At 46.0% G+C, this 13165-nt stretch overlaps 1 protein-coding gene across 3 annotated transcripts in view; it reads left to right on the forward strand.

Moving 5' to 3' along the window:
• The window catches only part of NCOA6 (nuclear receptor coactivator 6), an 88985-nt gene extending 82688 nt beyond the window's left edge, over positions 1-6297 (forward strand). For all 3 annotated transcript variants that reach the window (XM_059733241.1, XM_019484665.2, XM_019484666.2), the window contains one exon: positions 5690-6297. In XM_059733241.1, coding sequence (XP_059589224.1) covers positions 5690-5736 — 47 coding nt within the window. In that variant the 3' untranslated portion in view covers positions 5737-6297. The remainder of the gene's footprint in view (positions 1-5689) is intronic.
• The last annotated feature ends 6868 nt before the right edge of the window (positions 6298-13165 follow it).

Consider the following 13165-nt stretch of genomic DNA (forward strand, 5'->3'; position numbering starts at 1 on the left):
GTACCTCTAATAAATCCATGTACATTTGAACTATAATAATTTCTTCTCTTCAGTTTTGTCCTGTTGTGAACTTTATCCCTCTTAATTCCTCCCTCCACGTTCCTCTGCCCAAAATTATATTTCTTCCAAAAGTACTTATACCCTTCTCCATCCCAGTAAATCAATTCCCAAGTCTTTCTGTTCGAGAAAGCAAACAGGCTAGTGAGGTGCTCCACCTGCACCTCCAAAATCTTGAACAGCACTTTTTCCAGGAAATCATAATCATTTATCATTGGTACTGGGGCTGGTTTTGTTCAATATCTTCATAAGTAACCTGGAAGATGGCATAGAGAGCACCCTCAGCAAGTTTGCAAATGACACCAAGCAGGGGGGAGTAGTAGATACACTGAAGGGTAGGGCTAGGATTCAGTGTGACCTAGACCAGTTGGAGAACTGCAGCAAGGAAAGTGTAGGTTAGATATTGGGAAGAACTTTTTCACTAGGAGAGCAGTAAAGCACTAGAACAGGTTACCCAGAGAGGTTGTTGACTCCTTGGAGGTTTTTAAGACCCAGCCAGATGAACCTTTGGCTGCAATGATCTAGTTGGGGATGGTCCTACTTTGAGCAGGGGGTTGGACTAGATGACCTCCTGAGATCCCTTCCAACCCTAATTTTCTATGATTTTAATCATCTGTCTCCCATCACCAGTTAAAGTTGCTTTCATCCACAGGCTCTGCTCTTCTTTAGCTTTTCTCAGTGCCTCTTCCATATTTTCCTGCTGTGCCACTCCGGGTAGGCCAGCCTGCCATCATGCTCCTGCCATCCTCTGCTACTTGCCCAAAGTACCTTCTGCTGCTTCTACTCTGTCTCCCACTCTCCTCTGCTCCTGGCTGACTTCTGGCGTCATCACTCATTATTGCTGCCTCCGCCATTGCTCCCACTGTCACTGTTTTTCTTCCTTTCATCTTTACCTTCGTCTACTTTCCATCTGCTTCCAGATCTTCATTTCTGTTCTTTAGCTCTTTTTCTACCTCATACTTACTTGCCACCACTGCTGTTGTTTTTAGTTTCAGGTCTCTCCTTCACTCCTTTACACTCTGCTCTACTGATCCCTTTCTCTACCTTTGAGGCATAGAAAAGACTTTCAATGCTGATGGGAACCTACCACAAGTGTAGGTTAGTGCAGGGGTGAGTAAAATACAGCCTGCAGGCTGGATCTGGCCTGCCAGGCAACTCCATCCAGCCTGCAGGTGCCCACCAATTAATTGTACTCCACCCAGCCTGTGTGCCTTGTTCCAATCCTGGTGTGCAGAAGGGCTCAGCCCAGCCAACACACAGCTTCTGGGCGGGGCTGCTGCTGCCACTGCTGCAGCCCCCAGGGGACTTGCTCGGCTTCCCTGGCCTCCAGCAGCTCCACCTCATCTCCCTGCTGCAGTGCCGCCCCCCCTCCCCCCCCCCCCATGCCTGGCGGCACATAGTTCTATTGTGTGGCGTTCCCCACCACACATGTGCAGCACCTGGCACTTGCATGCCACTGGGAGAAGCCCTGTACGCTGAAGTCGGGCGCTGCCATGGAAGCAGGGGGCAGGGTTCCCTGCCACTTCTGGAAGAGTCCTGGCAGCTGCACGTAGCAGGGAAGGCAAGCATCTCCATTGCATGGGGCTTTTCCTGGTCACGTGCGAGTGCTGGGAGTTGTACATGCATAGTGGGGGGCACTGCGCAATAGAGGCAGGACTGCCTGTCTGTATTCCTTGCCACCATCTCCAGTGCTGGCTGGAGCCATGTGCTACCAGGCAGCAGCGCCCTGAGGGCCCCCACCTGCTGCTGCTACTGTTGCCATCAGCAGCCGGAGCTGTGTGCTTTAGGGGGAGAGTATGGGGCAGTCCCCACACCCTCCCTCATACCCACACCTTGCCCCCACAACCCCTTCACATATATATACACACCCTGCAACATACCCTGTGCCCCACTTGCACACAGCCACATCCCCTCACAAACCCTACACCCATACCCCACCATAGATGCACACACGGCCTAGCCACACCACACACATGCCCCCCCACCCCCCCACACACACAATACAAGTGTAAGACTTTATTTTTTACTTATGCAATCACCTCTCTATATATACTATGCAAACACAAGCCATGACAAAAACAATTTGTAATAAAATTAAAGCATGTTATAGTAAATGTTTGACTTTTAGTGTATGATTTTTTTTTTCCTGGTTCAGATGACAAGCTCCCTCCTCTCAAAAGGAGTACTTCTGGGGGCAAGGGGAAGGGCTTCCAGTAGCAAAGGTTAGGGGTTAGGGGTGGGGCTTCCAGTCCCAAGATGGCAACCAAGGGGTGGGACACCTGTCAAGGGGCAGGACTACCCTAGCAGCCTTTGACAGCTTACCAACACTCATTAAGTGTCCCTCCAGCCAAAATAATTGCCCACCCCTGGATTACCCATCTGAAGATAGATATATGGTAGTGCTGATTTAGTGCAGCCTCCATCAGCACCTAGGCTACTTGAAGACATGGGAAAAAAACCCCCAAAAAACATGCGTTATGTGAAACTCAGTGCACTCCTATGCTGAGCCCAGCACATGCCTAGAAGAGGCAGTGCGTTAGTTTGACCCGTTTCTGCAGCATCTGTATAGATTGGGCACTTTAGTGGGGCTTTTTTTGGTGCTTTTATCTAATAGTTGACTGAATTAGCTTTAGATAAAAGCACCAAAAAGCCCTACTGTAGTTTCCAATCAATACAGCCTTTTTTTTTTTTATTTTAATTTGTATCTAAGCCAAATTAGCCAAAACTATTCCAAATCAAAGAGTCCAGAACCATAAGTGGCCCTACTACCAGCAAATATCCTCTCCGCACACCTGGGGCTTCAGATGTTTCCAAAACCTTTGGTGGGCATCCTACTTGCAGGCCTGAGCCCAGAGGCTTGGGGTTCAGATGCCCCCAAGTTTTGCTTGCCCTTAGCCATAAGGCCCTTGGAGCAAGCAAGGGAGGAGACTCCCATTTCCATAAACTGGGTTTAAAGCCACTACACCTTGGCGGGTACTGAACCATGCCAAAAGAGCAGTTTTCCTGCAGCATGGTTCAGGAAAACTGCCTTCATGGACATGGAGAGATGATATTTCCCCTGCCAGGTTAAGAAGCCACTATGCTTGATCTGAGCCTTCAAGACAGACACTGCAGAGCTGGGTCACCAGTTCTGTTGCTTACAATAAAGCAGTTTTTTGTGGGGGGGTTTGATGTTTGCAAGCAGCTCAATTATTTTTTGAAGTCATGGTGAACCACTACATCTGGAATGGGCTTCCAAGGGAGGTGGTCCTCTCCCCTACCTTGGGGATCTTCAAGAGGAGACTGGACAAGCACCTGGCTGGGGTTACATGACCCCAGCACTTTTTCTTGCTACTGAAAGGGTTTCAGACTCGATGATCCTTTGAGGTCCTTTCTCACCCTAGCATCTGTGAATCTACAAAATGGTATACATTTTTACTTTCTCTTCACTACCACAGCTGACCTGCATCTTTCTTTCCCATTGTCAATGATTCCTGTTTCTTTACCAGCCTTAAATGGCTGGCAAACATCACCAATGGACTCTAAGCAGTTCACCCAGAATCCCTGTTGCCCCTTCTCTCAGCCTGGCACATACAATTAGTGTGTCCCTACCCTCCATGAGGTGCAGCCAGACCAGGTTGCCCTGTGCCTCATCTGCATATACATTTTTGGAGCATCCCAGGATTCATGACAAGTACTGTTGGTTCCAGTCATGTGGTGGGGGGGAGGGGGGAGGTGCAGGGTGCTACTTAATACACAGATCCTTTGCGGAGGGTATCTGGAATACACTACATGCTGAGCTGTGGGGTCACTGTGGCTTGAAATGCTGTTGATTCTGGTGGGGCCCAGCCCAGTGAGCTGTAATGGTAAATCATGAGCCTTTTGGCTTTGGACAGATACCACACAGTTTATATTTTATATATAAAGAGGAACTTAAAGGGCTGCACAAAAATGTGTTTATGGAATACCCATGCTAAAACTTTCAGCAGTTTCAAAAAAGGTAAAATGCTGGAAAGAAGGCTTAATTCTGGATGAATTAAGTCTACGGGTATTATATGCAAATTATTTCAAGGTCACTTTTTTCAAATTTGATACTCACTTTCATGTGCTCAGGGAGAGCAGGGTCTGATGGTAAGGAGAAGGGGAAGGAGCTGCAGTGGGAAGAAGTTGGGATTGCAGAGGGCAAAAGGGCTACTTGACCCCGCAGGTTTATTTTCCCTGTTGTAGCAGTGGGAGGGGGACAGATTCAATGCAAACCTCCAATAATTAGATTTTATACCTGGAAAATTATAACAAATTTATGAATTTTCCTTATATAGAATCTAATTGTTGGGGCATCATCTTATGATCAAGGTCATCTTATGTTCTATTAAATATGGTATATACATACAGCATCACTGCTTGGAGCTAAACTTGGTCCTGGCTGTATTTTGATAATCAAAGAATTCTGATCCATGTAAGTCATGCCTTTTAGTGGAGTACACTTATGAGTAGTAATTCTGGATTGATATTCTCTGCTTTTGAGTATATTTCTAGCTAGGCATGTTCCAGCATTCATTGTTGTATTGAGTACATTAAGTTTTGAAATTTTTAAAAATCACATTGATATTAATGCAACAATTTTAATAGACACAGAAATGCACTGTTGAGTTTTCTTACTTTGTTCATCAAAATACTAATTTGCAGCAAGTCCTCCCCTTGGGTTTTAAAATGCTTTATAGGAGGAGTTTTCAGAAAATATTGTAAAGAACCAAAGAATCATCAGGGTTTTCAAACATTGTTTGGTTGAAATCTAAGGATGCAAATTTTCTTAGTCTTTCCTCAACATTTCTTTCTTTTTGCTTTAAAATGGAAACTGATTGCCTTAAGTGCACTGAAGTGTCATCTGGTTTTACTCTAACTTCTGTAAGTACTTTTGGTTCCTTTTACTGAAGTGCCATAGCATCTTTAACTTATTCTGCAACTGTTTCTCAGTGTAGTATAACAGATAGCCCTATGCTTCCTGCAGGATTTGTAGAATGATAAGACTCATTATTTAATGGCAAAATCACATTTTATGCATAGTTCTTATACTGGGACTCAGAGCGTCTGAGTTGGTATTAGTATATCCTGCATTTAAATGGCAGGTTCCAAAGATGTTTGCTGTAGAGTTTTCTACAGCTCACCTCTCTTTAGTAGTAAGCACTGTAATTGAATTGACATTGTGCAATCTGGTTCTTTACGTTATTTAACATTTCATGGGAGTGGGTTTTTTGTTTTTTGTGGCATTGTTCTGTGAGATGGCAGGAGTGGAATAGAAACTAACATAGTTATATAGCACCTTTTTTAGCTAAGGCTCTAAGAGTTTTACAGATACTAACCTCACAGCACCCGTCTGACGTGATGGGGTTTGTCTCAGAAATTATTGGAAGTTTTACAACATGATTTATCTAGTTTTATGGTATTGTCCTAAATGTCTCCATTTGAATTGAGAACTTGTGTTAAGTGGACTAGTTGTGTTAAGTGCTGTAAAAACTCAAAAGGATCTCTCATCTCTGAAACTCAGTCTAAGAACTTCTCAACCCTGCTGTATGTTAGAAAAGGCAATGTGTTTGCCTCTCTTGTTTGGCTTACCAACTTAGCATCCACGCTTTTTCTTCTTCTTTAATTTCAGAAACGAGTGCCAGTGCAATGCAGTCAAAAAGAAGAAAATCCAAGTAAATTACTGCATGGAAACATGAGACTTGTAAATGAGTGTGAATTTTACCAATAGCAATTTTGAGCTGTGATTTTATTTTATTTTTTAATCTGTACAGTAAGTAATTTTAATATTATACTGTTCCCAGTAAATGCAAGATGTTTGTCTAAAAACAAACATATGGTTATAAAAAATGGGGTCATTGTAAAGTCCTTTGGTTCTGCAAATTAAATCCAGGATTAGCACACTAGATTGATATGTTGTAAGGAATGGTGGGGGGTGGGGGGTGGAAATCAATTGTAAATTTATTTCTAAGCTTCCAGTTTTCATAAATGACTTAGATTACAGGGTTGTCATTTTTAGGTATTAAAATGATGTATTGTGCTGTTGTTTTAAGTACTGTATGTGAATAGCAGTGAGAGGGTTATAAACAAACCCAATCTTGTTTGGAAATGTAAATAATTTTATTATATAGTAGATCTGATGTATTTGTTGTAGAAATGGACCAGTGAAACAAAAGTAAATTTAAGGGTTTGTATAATGTGGAATCCCTAATGCTCTAAATAAATGTTATTGTCCTACAACTTGGGCTGTATTATTATTAGCAGTAACAGCATCATACTGTGTACAAGGTGATTGAATGGATTATTTGAAGCTCTAGGCCTACAAGCTCCTTATATGGAGCTTTAAAAAGGAATTTGTTTAACCACAGAATAAATTAACTAATGCAGCTGTTCCTCCAAAATAAAATATTCTGCTTCTGTCACTCTAGCATTCGATATTTGTGGGGCAGCCCCAGAAGACAGCTTTCCCCACATGGAAGTGTTCATCAAGAGGAAAATGCTGTGCTAAATGGTTTGGAGGCTTTCTGAAATCTGGTTGTTTGAAAGGTTTATCTAACTAAACATGCAGTCAGTGCTGACTTGCCCATGTGTACAAGAGAAACTAGGTGAGTCCTTTTGTTGTGGGAAGACTCCCGTGGTAAGGCATTGAGAAGCAAGTCTTCCTAAAATAGTTCATATTGGCAAAAGTTAAACTTTGTGAAACAAAATGGCAAGGGGAATGCTTTTTTGTACAGAAAATACCAAGTGCTAGTTGGTCAGGACTTGTACCAGAAAGCTGAGCCTTCTGCACCTGGAAAATTCTGTGTTATTACAGAACAAGAGGTGTGTTACCATTGTTCTAAAACTGTTATTCTTCCTGTAATAGCTACAGTCAGTTTGTACTCTTGATACTTTGGTTTCCTGTAGAAAGTTAGGTGGTGGACTCTCTGGAAAAACTGAGGCATGGCTACTGTACTGCCAATAGCAGGTAGTTTGGCTTAAGAAATTTTGCCCAAACTCTGAAGCTGTGTTACATACTTAAACTATTTACAAACTATGATGTAAACCTAAGCTATTTTAATATTCAGTTTATTTTGCTTCTGCAGTTAAACTAGTCCTGTGCCTTCTTCTAGTGAAGTCAATGCCAAAATTCCAAGTGACATTCTTGGGACCAGGCCCAGTAAGAACTCCACATAGCACACTCATTTTCCCTAAAATCTTAGTCTGGATGGGAACTCTGGGCATATTTAAAGTTTATTTTAAATTATCTGTCACTTTCTTTGTAAGTGAAAAGTCCTGGGTTGATATTTGTGAAGACTAAACTCTCCCCCTTTCCTCTCCCCTGCCCCACCCCCCGACTCTCCTCTCCCCCGCTCCCTGACTTGTGCAGGTTGTGTAATGGCGGTGCCCTGTTCTTCAGACTGGGTGTGTCTGTATGTGCAGTTTACTGTGTAGTGGACTAATTTACTACACAGTAAAGCATCACTGTCTACACGTGTGTCAATTGAGCCAGTGTAGACTAATTTACAGCACTGTCTGATAGTCCCATCAGATACAGGTACTATCCAATGGCAAAGGAAATTACTGCACTTAAATGCACATGTAGACAGTGACATCAGGATTAGTTTACTCTGGCTCAAATTGTACCAGAGTTTATTCAGTCACATTAATTACACTTGTAGACACGGCCACTGCTTACGTGACTGTTAAGGACCCAGACAGGTATGTGTAGAGTAGTGATTCATAAACAGGGTGCCATGGCACCCTATCAAGGGTGCTGCAGGCTGCCACACAATGATAGCGCTGTTTCAAATCTAGAGTCTCAAAAACGTTCTGATCTGTTGTGTTCTGAGTTGTTTGCAACAGAAGAACTGGTCTGTTGTTTTTTCTGTATTCAAAAACCAAGTGCAAACTAAGAGCAAGTGGTTTCTGAGGGGTGCCTGGAGTCTTAAAAATATTGAAACTCAGGCAACCTAGTGACAGAGGATGCAGAAAAGGCTGAAGTACTCAGTGCCTTTTTCCCTTTAGTCTTCACAGGCAAGGTCAGCTCCCAGACTGTGCTGTCAGGTGCAGTAGTTGGAGGAGGGGGTGAGCAGCCAACAGCAGCAAAAGAACAGGTTAGGGACTATTTAGAAAAGCTGGACATATCCAGGTCCATGAGGCTGAACTGGGTGCATGTGAGAGTGCTGAGGGAGTTGGCTGATGTGATTGCAGAGCTTCTGGCCATCATCTTTGAAAACTCATGGCAATCAGGAGAGTAGGGCTGTGCGAAGCTTTGGGTGCAGATTCGATTCAGAGGAGATTCGGCCTGATTTCGTGGCTGAATCCCCAAATTTGATTCGAATCAGGGGACCAATAAAAAGATCCGAATCAATTCAAAGCTCTCTGAATCTTTGGAAAAAGATTCGGAGAGCTTCAGTGATTTGGACAGTCCCCAGTGGCTGCAGCAGGGAGCTGCAGCTGGACTCGGAGCTGGTATGTAGGGGTGGGGGAGGAGGGATGGAGAAGGGGGGAAGGGGCCATGGGGGGGACCCCTGCCAGGCCCCATCCCCTGCCTGCTCCCTCAGCACCCCCATGGCTGCCCCACCCACCCCAGCTCCTGGTGCTTTAAAAAAAAGCCCCCACTCACTGGGTGCTGCCTGGCAGGGGGTTGATCCCTGCTGCCCCACACTGCCCCATGCTTCATGGGGAGCTCTGCCACGAGCCCCGCAATCCCCTCCCTCGTTCCCCCAGCCCACCCATGGCTGCCCCGCTTCAGCCCTTTTAGAAAAAAAGAGAAAAACCCTGGGACTCACCACTCCTGCAGCGGCCTCGGGGCTTCGGGGGCTCATGTAGAGCTCCCCATGCAGCATGGGGCAGTGGGGGGCAGTGGGAATCGCCCCCGCACCAGGCAGGAATAGTGAGTGTGGGGTTTTTGGAGGTTTTTTTCTTAAAGGGCCAGAGCTGGGGCAGGCGGGGCAGCCATGGCGGGGGGACTGGTGGAGCAGGGGAGGGGTCAGGAGGCTCGTGCAGTGGGGGCAGTGGGGATCGCCCCTCACCTGGCAGCACCTGGTGAGCTGGGGCTTTTTTTTTTTATAGTGCCGGGAGCTGGGGTGGGCAGGACCGCCATTGTTGGGCTGGGAGAGTGGGCGGGGGATGGGCCTGGCCTGGGTGATGTCAGAGATTTGGCCGAATTGATTCGGGACAGTGATTCGAATCACCAGATCAAATCACTGTCCCCTGAATTGGCCGAATCTGAAGCGAATACTAGCCGCTTTGTACAGGCCTACAGGAGAGGTCCTGGATGATTGGAAAAGGGCAAACGTATAATGCCCATATTTAGGAAGGAGAAAAGGAGGGTCCAGGGAACTACAGACTGGTCAGCCTCACCTTAGTCCCTGGAAAAATCATGGAGCAGATCCTCAAAGAATCCATTTTTAAGTACTTGGAGCAAAAGTTGGTGATTAGGAACAGTCATCATGGATTCACCAAGGGCAAGTCAAATCTGACGAACCTGATTGCCTTCTATTATGAAATGACTGGCTCTGTGGATGCAGGGAGACCAGTGGATATTGGTATATCTTGATTTTAGCAAGACTTCTGATACAATCTCTCACAACATTCTTGCAGGCATGCTAAGGGCTGGATGAATGGACATTAAGGTGGATAGAAAACTGGCTAGAGCATCAGGCTCAGAGGGTAGTAGTCAATGACTTCATGAATGCTGTGTGCCCCTGGAGGCTGGGGGGGTGTGGCGACCACCCACAGGCGGTGGTGGGAGCATGACGGTGGCAAGTGGGGAGCTTCTACAGGCAGCTGCAGCAGTTTTTGGCGGCAGAGAGGGATGGGGTGACGAATGCTGACCAGGAGTTGGCAACTACCCGCAGATGCCAGCGGTGGCGGCCAGCGGTGATCGGAGATCACCTGCAGACTCCGGCAGCGGTGAGGGGGGAGAGGGGGGTGAGCGGCGACCGGCTGCAGGTGCTGCCAGCAACGTCGGTGGCACTCGTTGCAGGGGGTGCACCGCCAAGCTCAGGACATGCACGTGCATCCCCTACACGTCACGAATGAATGGCTTGATATCTAGTTGGCAGCTGGTATCAAGTGGAGTGCCCAATGGGCTGGTCCTGGGGCCAGTTTTGTTCAGTATCTTCATCAACAACCTAGAAGATGGCATAGAGTGCACCCTCAGCAAGTCTGCAGATGACACCAAGATACAAGGAGTAGTAGATACGCTGGAGGGTTTGCCTAAGATTCAGAGTGACCTAGACAAATTGGAGGATTCAGCCAAAAGAAATCTCATGCAGTTCAACAAGGTCAAGTACAAAGTTCTGCACTTAGGATGAAACAGTCCCATGCACCAGTACAGATTGGGGGCTGATAGGTTGGGCAGCAGGTCTGTGGAAAAGGACCTTGGGGTTACAGTAGAGAATAAGTTGAATATGAGCCAACAGTGTACCCTTGTTGCCAAGGTGGCTAATGGTATACTGGACTGCATTGGTAGGAGTGTTGCCAGCAGGTCAAGCAAAGTGATTATTCCCCTCTATTCAGCACTGGAGAGGCCACATCTGGAGTACTGTGTTCAGTTTTGGACAAATTGGACAGAGTCCAACCAAGGGCAACAAAAATGGCAAGGGGCTGAGGCACATGACTTCTGAAGAGAGGCTGAGGGAACTGGGCTTATATTTAGTTTAGAGAAGAGAAGAGAAAACTAAGAGGGGATTTAATAGAAGCCTTCAAGTACCTGAAGTGAGGTTTGAATGACAATGGAGCTAGAGTTTTCTCAGTGGTGGCAAATGACAGAACAAGGAACAATGGATTCAAGTTGCGGCAAGGGAAGCTGAGGTTAGATATTAGGAAGAATTTTCTCACTAGGAGGGTAGTAAAACACTCCAGGTTACCCAGAGAGGTTGTAGAGTCTCCATCCTTGGAGGTTTTTAAGACTCAGCTGGACAAAGCCTTGGCTGGGATGATCTAGTTGGGGCTGGTTCTGCTTTGAGCAGGGGGTTGGACTAGATGACCTTCTGAGGTGCCTTCCAACCCTAATTTTCTATGATTCTATGAAGGCACTGGTCTGTGTGGTGTTTTGGGGGGCAGAGATACTGCAAAACTTTGGTTTGTATAGGTTGGTTCCTGCTGGGCACTTGCATTCAGTGGAAATTGTTTGCTCCCCCAGGGCTGCCCCTTTGATCAATCAGCATATCAGCTATCTGTTTTTGGGAGAAGAAATACAGTATTAGTCCTGTCCTTGAGTCCTCCAGTAAACCCTGAGGTTTTGTTTGTGCATGGAAGTTACTTGTGTATCAGTATAACTGTTCATGTGGATACCATCTTTCTGGAATAAGGGTTTTCCCTCCCCCGTTTAATGTAAGTCTTTTTGGAAGTAGTATAAGCTGTCCTGGAAAAGTGCACGCAGTTTTTTCCCTGGGGGGTGGGGAGCAATCTCCCCTTAAAAAATTGTTTTCAAGTATCCACATGAACAGTTATACTGATACACAAGTAACTTTCAGAAGGTGCAGCCTAGAATTATATTCCTTAATGGAATAGTGAATGTCTTCCAGTTAGTCTCAAGTTTATTCCTTTATACTCACTGGTATTTTTCTGCTTGCTCTCCATCCTATCCTCTCTCTCATTTTCTGCTTCCCCTTTCTTCTGTGTTTTTCCCAAGCAGTATTATTAGTTTCTTTACTCCTGTGCCACTGGTGGAGAGTTGCCTTCCTACCATTGAGTGTAGTCATCTTTTCCTGAGACCTTGCCTTGCTCAGTTATCTTTTGTAAATAGGTATAATATAAAGCTTTGCTAAAGTTAAAGCCCACAGATATTTCTGGCTTGGAAGTAGAAAGCTACTCCAGCTTTGGAAAGTAACAAAAGTCTGTCTAGTATTTTCTTGTTCATTTGTTTGTTGTGTTTAAGGGTAGTAATACCTACTAAGCTCCAGGAAAGTAATTAGCAGTATGGCTGTTAAGATCATCTGCCATTGTACACAAGACAAGTACATGCTGTACCAAGAATCATAGATTCATAGATGTTAGGGTCGGAAGGGACCTCAATAGATCATCGAGTCCAACCCCCTGCATAGGCAGGAAAGAGTGCTGGGTCTAGATGACCCCAGCTAGATGGATATCCAACCTCCTCTCGAAGACCCCCAGGGTAGGGGAGAGCACCACCTCCCTTGGGAGCCCGTTCCAGACCTTGGCCACTCGAACTGTGAAGAAGTTCTTCCTAATGTCCAGTCTAAATCTGCTCTCTGCTAGCTTGTGGCCATTATTTCTTGTAACCCCCCGGGGGCGCCTTGGTGAATAAAACCTCACCAATTCCCTTCTGTGCCCCCGTGATGAACTTATAGGCAGCCACAAGGTCGCCTCTCAACCTTCTCTTGCAGAGGCTGAAAAGGTCCAGGTTCTCTAGTCTCTCCTCGTAGGGCTTGGTCTGCAGGCCCTTAACCATACGAGTGGCCCTTCTCTGGACCCTCTCCAGGTTATCCGCATCCCTCTTGAAGTGCGGTGCCCAGAATTGCACGCAGTACTCCAACTGCGGTCTGATCAGCGCCCGATAGAGGGGAAGTATCACCTCTTTGGATCTATTCGTCATGCATCTTCTGATGCACGATAAAGTGCCATTAGCTTTTCTGCTGGCTTTCGTCACACTGCCGACTCATGTTCATCTTGGAGTCCACTAGGACTCCAAGATCCCTTTCCACTTCTGTGCCACCCAGCAGGTCATTTCCTAGGCAGTAGGTGTGCTGGACATTTTTCTTCCCTAGGTGCAGCACTTTGCATTTCTCCTTGTTGAACTGCATTCTGTTGTTTTCTTCCCACTTGTCCAACCTGTCCAGGTCTGCTTGCAGCTGTTCCCTGCCCTCCGACGTGTCCACTTCTCCCCATCGCTTTGTGTCATCCGCAAACTTGGACAGAGTACACTTCACTCCCTCGTCCAAGTCGCTGATGAAGACATTGAAGAATATCGGTCCAAGAACCGAGCCCTGCAGGACCCCACTGCCCACACCCTTCCAGGTCGATACCGACCCATCCACCACGACTCTCTGGGTGCGACCCTCTAGCCAATTCGCCACCCACCGGACTGTGTAGTCATCCAAGTCACAGCCTCTTAACTTGTTCACCAGTATGGGGTGGGATACCGTATCGAAGG

This window comes from Alligator mississippiensis, chromosome 9 (genome assembly GCF_030867095.1).
Source record: "Alligator mississippiensis isolate rAllMis1 chromosome 9, rAllMis1, whole genome shotgun sequence".
NCBI classification, from domain to species: domain Eukaryota; kingdom Metazoa; phylum Chordata; order Crocodylia; family Alligatoridae; genus Alligator; species Alligator mississippiensis.